Here is a 20,987-nt window from a genome sequence, read left to right as displayed (position 1 = left end):
CTTCCTTTAATTCGTAAAGACTCTAATACTCACATGCTTGGCCTGGGCATTTACATTTGTAAGAATTCACCCATTTGTCGTGAAACTAGGTTTGAATCCACAGACTATTTTTTTATGTGCTTTCATTTAGCACCACTTCACTCTATTGCCTTCCTCTTTGTTCTATATCGCTCTCCTTCATCTCAAGACTGCACTCTTTTTGATGTTATTTCTGATCATATTGACCATGCCCTCTCTCTTTATCCATCAGCTAATATAGTTGTTGTTGGTGACTTCAATGCTCACCTCTCTGAATGGCTTGGCTCTAGTGTCAGTGATTCTGCAGGCATTAAAGCCCACAACTTTTGCCTTTCTCAATCCCTAACTCAAATAGTCAACTTTCCAACTTGCATTCCAGACAACCCGAATCATTTACCTTCTCTACTCAACTTATGTCTTGTTTCTGATCCTAGTCAGTGCTCAGTTTCTCCACATTCACCCTTAGGTGCTTCTGATCACAGTTTGATCTCTCTAAAACTAATATCTCATTTTTCTTCATCACCAGAATCCCCCTATTATCGAACCTCTTACAACTATAGTAAAGCTGACTGGGATTCTTTCCTTGATTTTCTTCGTGATGGCCCTTGGATAGAAACCTTTTTTCTTCCTGTCGATAAATGTGCATCTTACATAACTTCGTGGATTCAGGCTGGCATGGAATCTTTTGTTCCCTCTTGACAATTCCATGTCAAGCCTCACTCTCCTCCATGGTTTTCCTTACACTGTGCTGCTGCGATTGCCAATCGAAATCGTTACTTCCATATTTATCAGCAAAACAATTCTCCAGAAAACAGACGTCTGTTTATTACTGCTAGAAACCATTGTAAAAAGGTTTTGTCTAACGCCAAAGCCCGCTATTCTCAGGTCAAGAAATCTCGTATCTCATCTCAAAAATTAGGCTCTTGTGACTTCTGGAGAATCTTTAATAATATCAATAATAAGGGCAAATCTTTAATTACACCTCTCTTGTATGGTTTAGACTTTGTCACCTCACCTAAAAACAAAGCTGAATTGTTTGCTAAAAACTTTTCATCAATATCATCTCTTGATTCCACTAGTTGCGTTCTACCTGATATTGCCAACAAACAGGTTGATCAATTGCTTGACATTCATATCATTCCAGCTTCTGTATCTAAAGTGATTTCCTGCCTAGACTCTTCTACAGCTTGTGGCCCGGACAACATACCTGTTATTGTCTTGCAGAAGTGTTCTCCGGAGCTGTCGTCTATACTCTCAAAACTATTCAACAAGTGCTTATCAGAGTCTTTTCCAGCCTGCTGGAAAGCGGCATCTGTTATCCCTATCTTCAAAAATTCTTGAGAGCGATCTGATTCGTCTAACTACCATCCCATAAGTCTTCTTCCTATCATAAGCAAGGTTTTTAAATCTTTAATTAACAAACACTTAATTTCTCATCTTAAATCTAATAACTTACTTTCTGACCATCAATATGGATTTCGATCTTCTTGTTCTACAGCTGATTTGCTAACAGTAATAGCTGATAGGTTTTATCGTGCATTAGATAAAGGTGGAGAGGTTAAGGCCATCGCTCTTGACATTTCAAAAGCTTTTGATAAAGTTTGGCATGCTGGTCTTCTCCATAAGTTTCCTTCTTATGGTGTATCTGGCAACTTCTTTAAGATTATTGAATCCATCCTCTCCAATCGTAGTATAAAAGTTGTCCTTGATGGACAGCACTCTTCTTCTTATTCTGTAGCTTCAGGGGTTCCTCAAGGTTCTATCCTTGGCCCTATACTCTTTTTAATTTACATTAACGATCTTCCAGATATTCTCACATCTAAGGTGGCATTGTTTGCTGATTATACTACCATTTATTCTTGTCGCGATAAGAAGCCAACAATATCTGATTGCTTGGAGGGGGCATTTGAGCTTGAAAAGGATCTCACTTCTGCCACAGTATGGGGCTCACAGTGGCTGGTGAACTTTAATTCAGATAAAACTCAATTTTTTTCAGCCAATCCTTATCACAATAACTTAGATCATCCTATATTCATGAACGGTGATGTACTCGATGAGTCATCTACTCTTCATCCTCTAGGATTAACTCTTACTTCCAACCTTTTTTGGAAACCATATATCAAATCAGATGCAAAATTAGCATCTGCTAAGGTTGCATCTCTTTATCGAGCTTGTCACTTTCTTACTTCGGATTCTATTCTCTATCTCTATAAATTTCAAATCCGGCCTTGTATGGAATACTGTTGCCATATCTGGGGCGGTTTTTCTAATGATGCCCTTTCTCTTTTGACAAGGTGCAAAAACGCATTGTAAACATAGTTGGACCTGCTCTTGCAGCCAACCTCCAACCATTATCACATCGTCGTAATGTTGCTTCTCTTTCTCTTTTCTACAAATACTATAATGGGCACTGCTCTAAAAGCTAGCATCTCTTGTGCCATCTATTAAACTCATTCTCGTGTTACTCGTCATTCAATTAAGTCTCATCCTTTTTCTGTGACTGTTCCTAAGTGCTCCAAAAACGCTTATTCGTCTTGTTTTTTTCCTTCATCTTGTTTTCTTGATTCATATAATTTGCAATCCTTTAAGTCATCCGTCAATCGTTATCTTGCTCTACAATCTTCATCTTTTTTCTTTCAGTAACTTTCAACTTTAATTAGTGGCTGCTTGCAGCCTTGTTGGAAGCGAAGATGTTTAAAAAATATATATATATTACTTTTTGGTAAAAAACTATGTTTTTTCAATATATAGTAATGATATATAAAAGTTTAGTAAAGTGTTTATTTTTTGATATAAAAATAAGAAAATATTAAAAAAACTAGTATTTTTGAGTCTTATTAATGTCTTTGCATTTGAATTTCTTTATGTAATAAGTTATTTCATATGAAGCTGTGGTAAAGGCAAGTCACCTCAGATGAAAAACTCTAAAGTAAAACCCCATTTTAGTGTGGATAAGTTAAATTTGTTAACCTTGGATGAGAGTTTTTCATAATAAAAAGTTTTCTGAACTTCATAAACCACGTAAAGTAAATAAAAGTTAAAAAAAAAAATGGTTTTGATAATTACATGTTAATAGTCTATAGTAGATTGCAGAAGCGGGTAAAGTTGTAGGAAAAAAAAAAAGCTTTATATAATATGAAAAAAATAGGGATGTTGTTGGAGAAGATTTTATTTAAGATCAAGGTGGAAAAATAGTAAATTTATTAGTAAACACATGTGACTGCCCCAGGTTATGTTCTTTTTAATATAATAAATTAAAGTGCAAAAATGGTTGAGATATTCCAACATTTAGACATGCCTCATTGTACATAAAGTTTTCTAAATCACAAGCATTTAGTAATATGTTATAAATTGTTTTTAATTTCTAAATTCACAATTTTTTAAAATTTTTTTTCAAATCTTATAAACAATCAAAAATGTAGTTGGAGGCCGTCCATATATTATGTATGCGAAAATCTTCAGATTTTGACCTCTTCCTCCCATATAAGTTTTATATGCTTGGTGGTCTAACCCCCTCCCTACAATTCCATTTACGCAATGAATTTTATCACCTTTTTTTTTGCGTTGCGTTTCAACCTTTATAACCTAAACAGGCCATGAATTTGAGTGGCGCTCACCTTTTATTGAGCAAAAGTGAACATTTTTAATTGGCAAGTAAACGTGAACTGCCACCTCAATTTTTTGCGGTTTAGTACATACATTTGTTGTTTTTCAACAAATATTAAATATCCAGAGTTTAACAAAATAGTGACAAATTGTTTTGAAATTGAATGGAAAAGTTCATTAGCCAGAAGAGCCATTAATTCAAAGTTTGGCGACCATTGATTTTTTGGCATCTGGAAATTTTTTTGGTGTTCAGAATCTACTTGTAACAGTGCCTGTTTTTGTCATTTATTTTTAGTGAAGGTTTGATTATATTTTTAGATTAAGTCCTCTTTCTGCTTTGTCATTAACAAGGCTCAATCTGTCAAGTTGTCTTAAAGACACAATCCTACTTCCAAAAATTAGAATCATATTTTAACCAGTCTACTGGGACACCAGGTGAAGTGATGCAATTTTATTTTTCGTGATCTGTGGTTGTTTAGGACAACATGGTCAATGTCATGTACCTATGAGAATCAGGGTGTGCTGTTTTTATTTATACTGTGTTTCCCATAACCTGGTTATATATTTTTTAACTGACGTCATTTAAAGTAATATAAAAAATTAAAAATATCTATTTAATAATATGCAACATAAATCTTATTATTATATATATATTATTATAGCATCTCTTGTGCCATCTACTAAAATTCATTATCGTGTTACTCATCATTCAATTAAGTCTCATCCTTTTACTGTGACTGTTTCTAAGTGCTCCAAAAACTCTTATTCCTCTAGTTTTTTCCTCGAACATCAGTTCTTTGGAATTTGCTTCCTTCATCTTGTTTTCCTGATTCATTAAATTTGCAATCTTTTAAGTTGGCTGTTAATCGTTATCTTACTATATAAACTTCATCTTTTCTCTTCCAGTAACTTCCAACTCTAATAGTGATTGCTTGCAGCCTTATTGGAAGTGAAGATGTTTAAAAAAAAAAAAAAATTGTTATTCTTTTTTATGTATTTTGTTAGAGGGCAATTTATTAGACATTTTTTTTTAGAGTGTTGCAAAACTACATGATGTTTTATCTGGCACGATCTTATTCCAACATAATTACTGAAGATTTTCCTTTATTGGCTAAGAACTTATCCATAGCAGAGTTTGGTGTTTTTAAGTTAGAGCCACGCTGGAAGCGTTGTATAGGAACAACTGATCGTGGTTTGGGGTTGGCTTTGGGAAGTTTGTTTGTTAAAGAAGCATTCGCTGGCAGTAGTTATGATGAGGTAGATTTAATAAATTTTGAAATAAATATTAACTGGATTAAAATTAAGAAATTAAAATTAATTTTTTATATTTCAAGCTATGAAATTTGTCCTTAAAAGCAAGAGTTTCTGCTTTGAATTTTAAAAATTATTTGAATATTTCTAAAAAAATATTTGAATATTAAACAGTCAAAAAATATGCAAATATACTTGAATGTCAAGTAATCGAATATTCTAATAAGATGGTCTAGTAAATACAGTAGTATATAAATATATACTACTGTATATATACAAATATATAAAGTAAATATGTGCAGGTATAAAGTAAATATGTGTAGATATAAAGTAGATATGTGTTGATATAAAGTAGATAGGTGCAGATTAAAGTAGATTTTTTCAATCAATTATTTCTGATTAAAGTCTATCAATCAAGAGTATTTACAAATAGTTTGAAACTAATTTAAAGTAAAAACCTGCTGAAAATGATATCAAATAATATTAATGATACAAATAATAATAATAATAATATTAATAATTATAGCAATAAAAATAACAATGATAATGATAAAAAAAATAATGGTAATAATAATAATGATAATAATGGAAAATCATGAACACCGATAAAATAAAAATAATAAATTGTTATAACATTTAATCATCATTAGATTACTAAACAAAAACTAAATATTATATACACACAGATAAGAAAAAGTTACAAACAGTTAAAAACTGACATAAAGTAACAACCTACTCACAGTGGGCTATGGTGTGCCAAAAGTCAAAATTATTTTAATTCAATTTTTGTATAAAAAACTACTATTCAATAACGTAACATATTGATTTACATAAAAACATAAGGATTGTTAATCAAAAAATGCACCTTCACTAAAAATTTTTAATTTTAAGTTGTCACCCTGAACAATATTTTATATATTATATTTATATATATATATATATATATATATATATATATATATATATATATATATATATATATATATATATATATATATATATATACTACTGTGATCAAAAAGTAAGGTGAATTTTTAATTTAAACTTCCCGCCTTATTCGAATCGTCCAATCTTTTTTATTTTTAAGTTGGTAGGAATGTCATTAACATTTGCGCCAAATTACATGTCAAACTCATAATTATTTTTTTTTGTTTACGCTTGTTTCTGAAGTACCAAAAGTGCATTCGGCGATTTTCACGATGTCTAATTTTGTTGAGCAAAGAAGTGCTATTAAATTTTGTTTGCGGAATGATATTTCTGCTGCTGAAACGTATCAAATGTTGCAAAAGGCCTTCGGTGAAGAGACTATGTCTCAAAAAAATGTTTACAAGTGCTACAAAGACTTCAAAAAGAAGGCCGAGAACGTGTTGATGACTTGGAACGCTCTGGACGACCATCGATTTCGATTGATGATCGCCACATCAACAAAATCAAAGAATTGGTGCTTGCAAATCGTCGGTTAACCATTCGAGACCTTGTTGACATGGTTGGAATATCATTTGGGTCGGTGCAAGCGATTTTGAAGGATCATTTGGGCCTCAGAAGACTCAAATCACGTTTGGTGCCGAAATTTCTCAATTTCTTTGAAAAAGAGCGTCGCGTTAAAACGTGTGAAGCAATGCTTTCTGACTATCAAGACGTCTACAAACAAATTATTACTGGCAATGAGACTTGGGTCTACGCATACGACCCTGAAACAACCGACCAATCGAGTGAATACCGTGAAAAAGGCGAGCCGAGACCGAAGCAACCACATCAAAGTCGCTCAAAAATCAAGGTCATGTTGACTGTTTTCTTTGATTATTGTGGTGTCGTGCACCACGAATTCCTTCCAACTGGCCAAAATGTCAACAAGGAATATTATTTAAGCGTTATGTGACGTTTGCGTGAAGCTATTCGCAAAAAGAGACCGGAATTATGGGCCAATAACTCTTGGATTTTGCACTACGATAATGCGCCTTCGCACACAGCACTGGTTCTTCGTGAGTTTTTCGCCAAAAACTCTACCCATGTTGCTCCACAACCACCGTATTCGCCCGACTTAGCACCGTGTGACTTCTAGCTGTTTCCAAAGCTCAAGAGACCACTCCGGGGAAATCGTTTTGAGTCCATTGAAGAGATCCAACGTGAATCGGCACGCGCATTGAAGGCTACCCCTACCGAGGACTTTTCGGCATGCTTCGAAGACTGGAAAAAACGTTGGCAAAAGTGCATTGGGGCCGGGGGGGGATTATTTTGAGGGGGGCGATACAGATTTGGAAGAATAAATAAAGGTTTTTCATTTTATAAAAAAATTCACCTTACTTTTTGATCACAGTAGTATATATATAATATAGGTTGACTTTTCCAGTTGTAGAATAAATAATATAACAATGAAGTACCATTATATATACAACTGCATTAGATCCAATAATATGTCTACACAAGATCCAGCAATTTATGATCAATTAGTTGTCAAGTTAGACTTAAATGATTCTGAAATTATAAGAAACAAATTAGTTGCATTCCTAAAGAACTTGAAGTCTCGTTGGAATGATGTTAACTGCAAAAAGCAGCATTTGAGAAAAAATATGCAAAATGGTTGGATTCTGAATTTATACCTTTTGCATATGTTCCGCCTGCTACTCCAACAATTGTTACTACTCCTCTTGGTAGGCCTACTTTAAATTTTGATGAGTTCTCTTTGAAATCTAAGTATAGAAAAGTTGCTGATATGGATCAATACTCAGCTAACCAACTATTATTTGCAACTAAAGTCAAATTTGGAAAAAATAATGAGCCTTAAAAAGTCAAACTAGCAGAAAAGTTGTTTGTTAATACTATATCCCTATCTTGTATGTATTCTGATGAAGCTTTGGCCCGTATTTTAGATTGTAATTTGACAAAGGTATCTTATCAACTTACGAAAAACAAAGCTAATGAAAAGGAATGCAATCTCTACCCAGCATATAATAATGTTAGAGTGGCAAAAAATCAATGCTATATAATATGGTCAACATCATAGTTATTGACGGCAAAGCCTTCAATAACTATGATTTCAATTTTATGGTCAACATCATAGTTATTGATGGCAAAGCCAACATTTGTGTGTTGTCAAAAAGTTAAAACCATTAAATTAATTACAAATTGATCGTTTTTTAAAAAAACCGCAAAAATGCAAATTCAATTGACCAAAATGTTTTTAAAAACATTCTGAATGTTTTTAATAATATAAACAATGTTTTTTATTTTTATTTTTTTAATAAAATGTTTTTATTTTTATTTTTTTTTAATAAAATGTTTTTATTTTAATTTTTTTTTAATAAAATGTTTTTATTTTTGTTTGTTTTTACTGTAAATCATGCACGGAGTGTTGCTACATCGACTATCATTCAGATTTATTCAGGGAATACTGTACACATACAGCTAGGTTTTAGGTGGAGTGCTATCCATAGTACTATATGCCGCAGAGCATTCACAAAATGTTAATTCATGCTCACAGTGTTGTTGATTACATGACCTTACCAATTGGGCTCTTAAGTGAAGAAACTATAGAGGCCCAGAATAAAGATTTTAAAAAGTATCGTGAGCATTTTACACGCAAGTGTGACCGAACCAAATGTTATGAAGATTTATTTAAGCGATTATTTTGCTCTAGTGATCCAGTCATTTCTTCAGTAAAAACAATAGTTAGTACTAAGAAGAAGGTTTTACCAGAAGGTGTTCTGCAATTGTTAAAAAACAGTGTTTAGATGTTCTTACGGATTTTTACATGCCAAATTTTGGTTTCTTGCTTTGATTATTATTAAAATTCAAATTTATGCGTTGCAAATTAACATTGTCAGTATTCTATAATTAAGATAAATTAAAAAGTTCCTACATACATTTATTTGGAACACCAGAGCATTAAAAATCCTATTTTTTTTAATAATTTGCAGTAAATAAGTAAAGATATTGTATAAAATTGATTGTCACTATAAAAAGCTTGTTGCTATGCATAATAAGGTATTCATAGCAACCAAACTTAATATCATAATATAAAATGTATACCTTGTATTAGTGCTCTTGCCAAATTTAGTATATATGACACAAGTAGGTTAATGCTACGCCTAAATAGGTATCCATAGCAACCAAATAAAAAATAACTCCTTCATAAGAAGCGCAGACTTTGCACTGGTGCTCGTGGCAAACTTAGTATGTATAGCACCCATAACAAGTCTGCAACTACGAAAAGTAGGTCGTTGCTATACAATAATTAGGTATCCATAGCAACCTAATAACATCTTATTAAGAGTCGCAGACCCTACACTGGTGCTCATGCCAATTTTAGTGTATATAGCACACATAAAAAATATACAACTAAAAAAGCAGGTTGTTGCTATGCAAAAAAATAGCTATCCATAGCAACTAAATAAAAAATAATGCCTTCATAAGAAGCTCAAACCTTATATTGGTACTCATACCAAAAATAGTGAATGTAGCACTACTATTAAATTAGTTATTATTTTGTCTCAAAATTGGCCATTCTGGCCCACTGTGCTACTGTGAGATAAAAAGCAGTTATTATAAAGAAACTGACAATGATTAATTAACATTTATAACATTTATAATCAAAATAAAAACTGAAATGAAAAATGGAGTAATATGATAATATGATAAATAGTATAAACAGCTATAAATAATATGATATATCACCTAAAATGAATAACAAATAACATTAAGAAAATGAAAACAAAAAATCACAAACAAATACGAAACAAAAAAAAAATTTATAAAAAATAAGATAATTTAACAAACTAAAACAATCCATCCTAAAATTTACAGAAAACAGTATTTGTGAAAAATTAAACTAAAAATAATCTAAAATTTAAAATAAACTAATTAGAAAATTAAAAACAGGCAAATGAAATAAATAAAAGTTTAAAAAAGTTTTTTTTTTGTTTTTGTTTTTGTTTATTGCAATATTCTTTTTTTTCTTTTTCTATTTGTTTAGATATGTGATATGATATATATGATATATTAGTAGATATGTGTAGATATATATATATATATATATATATATATATATATATATATATATATATATATATATATATATATATATATATATATATATATATATATATATATATATATATATATATATATATATATATATATATATATATATATATATGTAGGTATACTTGTAGCAAGCAGCAAAAAGTTGATGAAGTTTTTTCTAATTTAATTTTAAACTTTTTTTTAGACTGGTTAGGATGTTTTTTAAAACTTACTATTCTACCCATAAATTTTTAAAAATTCTGGAAATTCATCACTCCCACCATACATTGCTATGGCTTTGCAAGTGTTGAATAGTCCAATTAAAGTTAAGCTTATGTATTAAATAGTCAGTTGTTCAGTTGATAACTTCCAGAGAAAACTCCAAACATTTATATGTTTATACTTTTCTTAAAAAAGATCCTCTGCAAAAGATTAAATAAAAAGTTTGAGCCCCCTCCCTTCTCAATTGAAGGGATTACAATTTTCAAAAATTCATGAGTTCAAACTCAAATTTTTGAAAATTGTAACCCCTTTAATTAAGTTTTTTTGAATTGAGAATTTGACTCCGTTTGGCTCTATAATTGCAAGAACCCTTTTTGACATTTGATGCATTTTTCAGCCATTTCCTTCAATTCTTTATTATGATTCCAATGATGAACAATTCTTTCTATTAAATACACTTTATTTGTAATATTTTCTTTAGATATTTGTTTCCTTAGGAGCACCCAAATATTTTCTATAGGATTTAAGTCACAAAAGTTTTCTGGCCAATCAAGTAATGGAATATTTTGTTCTAATAGATATTTTTTAACTTATTTAGCCGTGTGACATGGTGCCCTGTCTTGCATGAAGATTTTTTTTCATCTGGACTAAACCATTCTGCCAATTGTGGCCCAATCTTTATTCCTGGACAATTTTATATTGTAACTGATTCATTATTCCCTCTACGATATAGAGCCTTCCCATTCCCCTTCCACATATCACTGACCAGATCATCATAGAGGTGTGGCGTTCAACAGTTTAAATGATGCAGTCCAATAAGTATTTTCCCCCTTTTTTTCTTTTTACATATTGAGTCTTCTTTGTTAAAACTTGGAAAGTACTCTCGTTGTTAAAGCATACCTTAAAATATTTTACAAGGATTGTTAAGTGAATATTTAAAGTTTGGTGTAAGAAAGTGGATATTTTAAATACATCTAAATTAATTTTATCGATTTCCAATCATCTTCTGTTAAATTTCTATACTTTTTTGCCCACTCCAGCCTTTTTTGCATCAATTTTGGTGTCAGTTAAGGCTTTTTAGTTGGATGTCGTGAAATGTAAACAAGATCGTGTAGGCAAAGTTGAACGGTTCTCTTTGACATTTTGACTCCAGATTAGTCCAGCTCATTAGCTATTTCATTGTTGGTGACCTGTCTATTTTCTAGACAATCTTGGTAAGTATTCTTTTCTCTAGTGATTATTATTTATTAAAAGTGATTTCAGCAATTATTTGTGGTAACAAGTCCTATTTTTTTCCCCACAACTAAAATAAGATATCACATTTCAGTACTACAGTTAAGAATTTGCTTTGGTACTCATAAATTTAAAAATATCAAATCAAATACAGTTATTTTTACTTTAAAATAAAAAGAAATATTCAAGGAACAATATTTTTATTGATTTAAATAAATATTTTGACGATAACCTAGTAAACCAATTCAAAACTCTGGTAATAAAACTCAACAACTGTACAGCAGAAGGATTATAATTAAGATGACATAAATGGCTGTCAAAAGTGACAGTGTTGCCAGTAGCCAGTAAAAAAAAGCACTGATTTTATGAGTTAAAACTTTATTTTAAACAACAGATTAACTTTCAATAATGAATTTTTACTCATCATACGTCAGAATGATCAAAATTCATTTAGGCCATAATAAATTGCCACACGACTGTATATATATATATATATATATATATATATATATATATATATATATATATATATATATATATATATATATATATATATATATATATATATATATATATATATATACATATACATATACAGTATGCGACAAAAGTGTTTACATGTTTTTAAAAAATATTCTTTTTTAAAATAAATGATTGAAATACATGTTTATATATCAATATATATATACCAAAATAAAGGTAATTCATTGTAGTTTCATGTTTTGAGCCTGAATTTAAATGAATTAAAAATGTTTATAGCAAATTATTTATTGAAACAAAATGTCAGATGTAAACAGTTTTCTCGCAATTTATGCTATTATTAATTTTAATGCGAAATTATTACTTTGTGGCTATATTTTTAATTTGTTTAAATAAAACATATCTCAATTAGTAATAAACAATTTATTTAAACTTAAAATTCGTAATGTAAACAACAGAAAAATTATAATTGAAAGAATGAAGAAAGCGTCGAAAGAAATTGAAAATTTAGCTGTTCAGAAACTTAAATCAGGATTGTCTCTTCGTGAGATAGGACAAGAACTTAATATATCTTATTGTTTAGTCTATAAAATTAAGAAGCAAAACGATATAGAGGAGAAATGCAACAAAAATGGACGCAAGAATATTTTCACTACTCGAGATCAGAGAACAATTTCTAGATTAATCATGACAAATAAAGCAAAATCAGCACACGATGTAAAGAAACAATTAAATAATGCTCAAGGTACAGTGGTAAGTACTCGAGCAGTGCAGAGAGAACTCAAGAGAATTGGATTCAAGGCAAAAAAGAAGATCAAGAAACCACTACTAACACTGAAACATCGTACTTTTGCTGAGTGGAGTAAGGTGATTTGGACAGACGAAAGCAAGATTAACTTGATTGGCTCTGATGGCATTCGATATGTATGGAAAAAAGCTGGAAAAGGAATTTCTGATCGTTTCCAACAGTAAAATATGGCGGCGGAAAGTTGTTGTTTTGGGGATGTTTCTCTTCGTCTGGTGTTGGTAAAATCGTAAAAATTGATGGAATAATGGACACAAAACATATTGAGATTTTAAACAATGGCTATTTGCCTAGTTTACGAGGATGGCGAAAGCAAATTCGTTCGACACTTTTTATGCAAGACAATGATCCAAAGCACAAGGCAAAAATCACATTAGAATTCCTAAATTCGAAGAAATTTAAGATTCTAGAGTGGCCTGCGCAAAGTCCCGATCTTAACCCGATCGAGAATCTTTGGTCTATTGTGAAGAATCGAGTTTATAATTAGGAAACAAGAGCAGCCAGTCAACAAGAATTATGGGAACGAGTTGAGTATGTTTGGAGTTCGATAACTGTTGAAGAATGCAAGAAGTTGATAGCATGCCTGCGAGAATTGCAGCAGTCATTAGAAGTCGTGGAGGCTACACAAAGTATTAATTTCGCATTAAAATTAATAATAGCATGAATCGCGACAAAACTGTTTACATCTGACATTTTGTTTCAATAAATAATTTGCTATAAACACTTCTCATTCATTTAAATTCAGGCTTAAAACATGAAACTACAATGAATTACCTTTATTTTGGTATATATATATATTGATATATAAACATGTATTTCAATCATTTATTTTAAAAAAAGAATATTTTTCAAAAACATGTAAACACTTTTGTCGCATACTGTACATATACATATATATATATATATATATATATATATATATATATATATATATATATATATATATATATATATATATATATATATATATACAAATATGTATATAAATAAATACATATATATATATACATATATATATATATATATATATATATATATATATATATATATATATATATATATATATATATATATATACAGTCGTTTAATTTTTAAAAAATAATTTAATTTAAATATAAAAAAATATTTTAAAATTAAATAATAATTTTTAAAAAATAATTTAATTTAAATATAAAAAAATATTTTAAAAATAAATAATAATTTTTAAAAAATAATTTAATTAATTTAAAAAAAAATTAAAAATTTTTGTGCAAAAATGAGTTTAAAAATTTATGAGTTCAAAGTTTTTATTAAGTTCAAAAGAACAAAGTTCAAAAATTTATGAGTTTAAAATTTTTGAACACTAAGAGATTATTGTTTGAAATTTAAAATTTATTGATGAATATCATTTTAGTTGAGAATAGTTCAAAAATATTTTATCAACTTGCTGCTCTCACATTTGGGGCTGTTGTGACCAAAATCTTAGGATTTTTTTGTTCCCAGACTCCAATAATTGCAATTTTTTGGAAAGCATCTTTTTTTTTGTTTTTGTTATTTCACCTCCCCAAGGCCCAGAAGGCCACTACAGATGAGGAGGCTACTTAATTGTGGTTATAACCCTCTCTCAACTCTATAACTCCGAAACACAAACCTTGACGAACAAGGCCGCTGCGCGGAGAAACAAGTTGAGCGCGGTACTACCAGGGACATGGTGGGGATCAAACTTGGAACCTCTCGCTTATGAAGCGAGAGCTCTACCACTACACCACTACCGCATACATATTACCACTATCTTAATTTGATAAGTAAAAACGTATAACTTTCACCCTGTTTTGTGACAAGACTTGTCTTAGGTCTTCTTTCAGCAACTTTTAAACTTGGAGAATAAAAAAAATGATTGGTAAAAAGTAGGTATGTTAAGCAGATATACCATTGAATATTTAGTAATTTTATTTATTAAATGATTATAAGGTAAATAATTATAAGGATTATAAACCTTTCTTAGGCACTTAAAATGGTTGAAGCTGTGAGAACAGCATTTATAGCATCATTTAAGTCACTCTCTTGGATGGATGAGCCAACACGTCTAGCTGCGCAAGAAAAGGCTGACTCAATTAATCAAAAGATTGGCTATCCAAAATTTATACTTGATAAAGACAAGCTTGACTTTAATTATGAAGGGGTAAATTTTTTTATTATTAATAATAGTAAATTTAAGAATAAATTTTATAAAAATGTATTTTATAATTTGTTTTAAAAATACAATTTATATATATTTATTTGTATTAAAAAATTCAAATTTTTTTTTTTTGTTATTTCACCTCCCCAAGGCCCAGAAGGCCACTACAGATGAGGAGGCTACTTCATTGTGGTTATAACCCTCTCTCAACTCTATAACTCCGAAACACGAACCTTGACAAACAAGGCTGCTGCGCGGAGAAACAAGTTGAGCGCGGTACTACCAGGGACGTGGTGGGGATCAAACTCGGAACCTCTCGCTTATGAAGCGAGAAGTTCCGAGTTCTACCGCTACACATAATATTAAGGCATAATATTAAGGCTAAATAAGGCATTTATCAGTGTTTAAGTTTAACACAGCAAGCATTTTTTGTTGAATGTTATAGTTGATTCATTATCTATATTTTTGTAAAGCATTTTTAACTTTATAAAATCTCTCAAATACTTGCATGTCTAATAATCTTATCAGTGTTTGTTTGAGATAATCTATCATCATCATCATATTTTTCGAAAATCGATACCATGATTCAATCAAAATTGAATACCATGATTCAATCAAGGTTGAATACTGCAATTCAATCAAGATTGAATACTGCGGTTTAATCAAGATTGAATACCATGATTCAATCAAGAATGAATACCATGATTCAATCAAGAATGTATACCATGATTCAATCAAGAATGAATACCATGATTCAATCAAGAATAAATACTATGCACTAACAATCGATAGTTTGCTGAATTTTTCTGAAAAACTAAATTTAAATAGCTCAGTTGATGTATTGCACGAAATAACATTTTCACTCCTTTTATTACTGATGCTCAATATATTGTAATTGAAAAAACATGGTTCAACATAATATTGAAAGGAAATCAGCATTAAGTTGTATATTCTAGCGGAACCAAGATTAAAAAAAGTTCATGTACAATAATTTGTGAATATACTCACTAAACAAATCAAAAACTAATTATATATATTACTTTAAAATTGATAAAAGTTGATAAACTACTCAAATTTGTAGATATTGTATTTTTATTATATCAATGTCATCACTAATCATTGGGTGATAACCTGTCCTGTAATAGTTAATTTAAAGTCACTTTACGTGTCTTCTTCAGTAGTTTATCAGTTTGTAGTAAAGTTTTAATAAAACATGCAGAATTGCTAAAACAATTGGTAGTTGATGATCAATCCTCAAAACAAATATATTTGTTTTGAGGACTGATCATCAACTATCAAGTTTATAATTTAATTAAGGGTGTTGGGTTAGTATTTAATAATATGTAAAAGAAATTAGAATATACAAGATAAATAGAAAAAATGCCACTCGAATGTCCTTTCTTTTTAATAAATGATGAAATGCCTGATAAATACAATTGTGAATTTTATAATTTTGAGATTTAGAAACAAGATAATTTATGTTTAGTTTTCTTATTTCATAACACACTGTGCAAATATTCCCAATCGAATAGAAGAAATTTTTAATGGTAATAAAAAAAAGTGGAGGAAAAGAAATAAATAGAGAAATTGATTTCGTGAGGTTAATGACTTAACTGTTTACTAAACACTCAACTAAACTCGAATAGTTTATTTCAACATATTAGAAGACCTATAAGATTGTCAATATTATTGCATGCATTTGTAGAATGAAGAATATGACCAATTTTAACTTTGTTAATTACTTCTAGATCAATTTCCATTTCAAATTTATTCTCTTTGAATACTTGGAGAGGTTAATACTGATAAAACTTGTGGGACAAATGTTTGTTCAAGTCCATTTAATGATTTTTTTCAATATAGAACAGACTTTTTTGTGCAAAATAAAAATCAAGTTAAAAAAACTGTTTAAAGGTTTTGCAAATTTATATGGGGAAAAGCTGCATAATCATCATTATCTACTAACATTTTATTAAAAAGAAAGTAATGGAAAATCATCTGTAGATGACATTGTACCAACTGATTTCATCATACAGTTCAATTTACTTATTCTACTTTTATTTGTTAAATGAGGTTCTCATTATAATTTTTTTTTTTTACCGAAAGTGATAATTTATGAGGTGAATATTTTTATAAAAAAACTTGTGATGCAAATGTTTGTAACTGTGAATAACATTAAAAAAAAATATATATGTATAAATATAAACAACATTTTATCTTTAGCTGGTGGATTGAAGTGCTAATTAACATTGAATTCTTTTATATGACAGTTGTTTTATTTTGTCAATTGTCATCTTGTTTTATAAATTGATAGAACAGTGTTTTTTAAATGGTCAACATATAATAGGTGTAAATTAATACATCCTGATTGTCCAGGTTTTGAAAAGGCTGCTTTAATGTTGGCTGCAATATCATTAGTTATGATATTCTTTTTGAATTTTCAAGTTCTGGTTTGGCTTGATTGTATCCTTAATGTTTCTATCATTGTCCTGTGCTTGAAATATGTGTTAAATGATGAGTATAAGTACTTGTGAAGATTTTGAAAAATAAAATATCATTTTAATAAATGAGAGAAATGTTATAATTTTGATTTAAAGAATTTTAAAAAAATGTTCTGTTCTAAAAAATATATAACCTCATATTCTAGTTACCTTAGTAACTAGCTGGTTACCATTAAACACTAAAATATTGTATTATGAAAAGATTTCAATTTCATTTCATTCTAATGAATGGAGATACTATTTATTGCTTAATAATTAATTCAATACTAATTTATTTAGTAAATATTATTATTTACCACCTTACATCAATCTTAAATCTTAATCCCCTTACATCTTCAATTTACCCCTCAATAATGGTGTCTAGAAACGAGGAGGTATTTTTTTTTAAATAATGTTATTATTACTGTCCTCTCTCAACCTTATAACTATGAATAAATGACTGAGACAGAAATTAAGTTCTTTTTTTTAAACTTAATATTGAAAATTTTCATTATTTGTGACATCATTTGTGAGATTAAGTAATATTTTCATTAATTGTAACTAAGATTTTTTTTTTAGTTGGAGTTGCATCCTGAAGAATATTTTGCCAATGAAGTTAAAGTTATGCGACATATGAAAATAAAAGAGCTAAAACAATTAAGGAAAAAAGTTGACAAAACCACTTGGGCAATGACACCTCCTACAATTAATGCATACTATGACCCAAGCAAAAACGAGATAGGTAACAATTTCCAACTGTTACATTTATAATTGAAATTTCAAAAATCATAAATATAAAATAAAGAATTTTAAAAACAAAGTGAATATTGTTTAAGTGACTGAGTATAAGTAAGTGTCCTATTACATGAAAAATAACTAATTATGGGTAAAATATAGTGAAAAATGCCAACCAAGTTAATCTTTTTGCTGTTAGTGGCAAAAAAAATAACAAAAACAAATTTAATTTTATAGCATTTATATATATATATATATATATATATATATATATATATATATATATATACACAGGGTGTGGAAAAAGTTTCCGTACAAATATATAAACAACAAAAATAGCAGAAGTTCCTGTACAAGACAAGAAACAAATTACACTTTAATTTAAAATAAAATAATACTAAAAAATACTAAAAGAATACGAAGGAATACAACAATACTAAAAAATATTGAAAGAAAACACCATACAGATAATTTTTTTAAATTACACTTTTGCACGGGAACTTTTTCCGCACCCTGTATATATATATATATATATATATATATATATATATATATATATATATATATATATATATATATATATATATATATATATATATATATATATATATATATATATATATATATATATATATGTATATGTATATATGTATATATATATATATATTTTAATGCTGTTCTCATGCCTTTGATTTTTTAAAGAGAAACTTAGGCAGTAGTGTTTTTATTGCCTTGAGATTTTACAAGTTACAAAATCATAATGCTCCAATAGTGGTTTCCCAAGTATGACTTCAAGACTAAAAATATTTAGACAAAACATTTAGACAAAAATAAATAGACAAAAAAAAATTTACAGCCGTTTTTTTTTTATTACATTATAACTATCAATATATATATGAAATTGAGCAAAATTAAAGTCACTTTTTTTGCTTAGTTTTCTGAGAAAATGGCAAATAAAGTAATCCAGAATTTAATGAGATGTATGTATTGAAATGAAGTTTTGCTTCTGTTGATGTCTGAAAATGACTATACAACCTTATAAAAATTAATTTTACTAGCATAATGATTACCCAGCCATAGATCTGAAATAATGTAATTTTACTAATATATATATATATATATATATATATATATATATATATATATATATATATATATATATATATATATATATATATATATATATATATATATATTATATATATATATATATATATATATATATATATATATGTATATATATATATATCTCGATCCCCCAGAACCATAGGGAAACAAGTCCAAAATTTCCAAAAATGAATTTATGTTGGCAATACATTAAAAACACTCATAACATTCAGTTCCACACAGAACCAACTCTCCTTCGCCTATAACTTTAGTAGTAAATCAAAATGTTCCAAAAGGAATTAAAAAATATTGTACATGTTTCAGTCCCAAGAAGCAATATTTCAAAATAATGCTGTATGAAAATGAATACGTTCTGTGTTTGAGGACCGTATAGAAACTATTCGAGTTGTTTCTCTATGGTCCTAAAATGGTGTCGCGTTCTATGGATGACAGATGATATTTTATTTCCTGTCATTTGTGGTGTGGTCACGTGCGGTGTTGTGTTGGCTAATTTTAATTGTGAGATTTAAGTGTTTTTATTAACGGAAATTATTGGACAATATAAAAACATGAATACTAATGTTTCTCATTTAAAGTCTGAGAGTCGAGCATCGTATTTATTACGTCTTGCTTTGATAAGAAATGTTGTTTTTATGGAGGTAAGTTTACTGTTTGACAACATGACGTGTGTGTTTATATTGTTACATAAATTTTTGTGTTTTAGTAAAATATTTGCATTATATTATTATAAGACAAGTTGATAGTTGTTATTTTTTGTAGAATATCTACTTCCTATTATATAATACATAAATTATAATAGAGTAAATAGTTTGACAACACTCAACCAGTTAGTGTTGAATGTATTGGAAGGAGAGGTTTTCATTACAAACATGGATAACAACAAAGTATTGGAAGATGTTATCATAACAGACGTTCAGTTAACGTGGTGCCATTGTAGCTTAAACTGCATTAGTTTTACAGCCAAGTGTAAATGTAACGGATAACAAGGAAGCATCCAAAGGAGACCCTATTATAACCGGTGCAACTGAAGAGTCGCCAGGAAACGCTGATGCTAATATTGAGGTAATGTAATATTCTGATAACTAAGTATTTTTTTAATATAACCATAACACAGTTGTAATGTTTTAATTTTATATTTTAGCCAACTCGTAAACGGAAGAGGAGGCCGGAAACGTGGAAAAAAAATATTTCTAAAATTAAAAGAAATAGTAGACAACAATACATAAGTAGAACCTCCAAAAAACTTGTTGATGCAAAAAAAGTTGGAACACCATATGGGAATTCATGTAGAATTAAATTTTCTACAAAAATTTCTGAAAACGGTCGGCAAGATGTTCATCGAAGTTTTTGGAAATTGGGGGATAATAATTTGCAAAGAAATTTTATATTGCAGTGTATGGAGAATATTATACCGAAGTATAGAATGAGTACACCTGGCAGTAAAAGAACTCACAATAATGCTTAATATTTTGAAATAAATAATATACGAATTAGAGTATGTAAAACATTTTTTATGTGCACGCTCGATATTTCAAGCAAAATGATTTTTACTACTACAAAAAAGAAGGATGATGTAGGAGTACTACAAGTTGATGATAGAGGTCACCATGGAAATGGAGGTGTAAAAGTGATTGATTATAAAAAGGATGATATAAGGGATCATATTAAATCTTTTCCGTGTGTTCCTTCACATTATACTAGGTCAAGAAGTGCACAAAAATATTTGGATGGAAGTTTATCAATATCGGCCATGTACAGAATGTATAAGACTAAATGTGTTGAAGAAGGAAAGGAGTATGCTAAACAAAATATTTACAAGACGATATTCAACACAGAATTCAATTTAGGTTTT

The 20,987-nt window shown here is 29.1% G+C and overlaps 1 protein-coding gene across 1 annotated transcript in view; it reads left to right on the top strand.

Annotated features, from left to right (window-relative positions):
* Positions 1-20,987, top strand: part of LOC101237456 (endothelin-converting enzyme homolog) — a 61,439-nt gene that overhangs the window by 17,666 nt on the left and 22,786 nt on the right. Inside the window, exons 5-7 of the mRNA XM_065799035.1 lie at positions 4,659-4,881; positions 14,622-14,798; positions 17,852-18,014. Coding sequence (XP_065655107.1) covers positions 4,659-4,881; positions 14,622-14,798; positions 17,852-18,014 — 563 coding nt within the window. The remainder of the gene's footprint in view (positions 1-4,658; positions 4,882-14,621; positions 14,799-17,851; positions 18,015-20,987) is intronic.

This window comes from Hydra vulgaris, chromosome 06 (genome assembly GCF_038396675.1).
Source record: "Hydra vulgaris chromosome 06, alternate assembly HydraT2T_AEP".
NCBI classification, from domain to species: domain Eukaryota; kingdom Metazoa; phylum Cnidaria; class Hydrozoa; order Anthoathecata; family Hydridae; genus Hydra; species Hydra vulgaris.
Note: the sequence above shows the minus strand (reverse complement) of the source record. Positions and strands in the feature narration are given on the sequence as shown.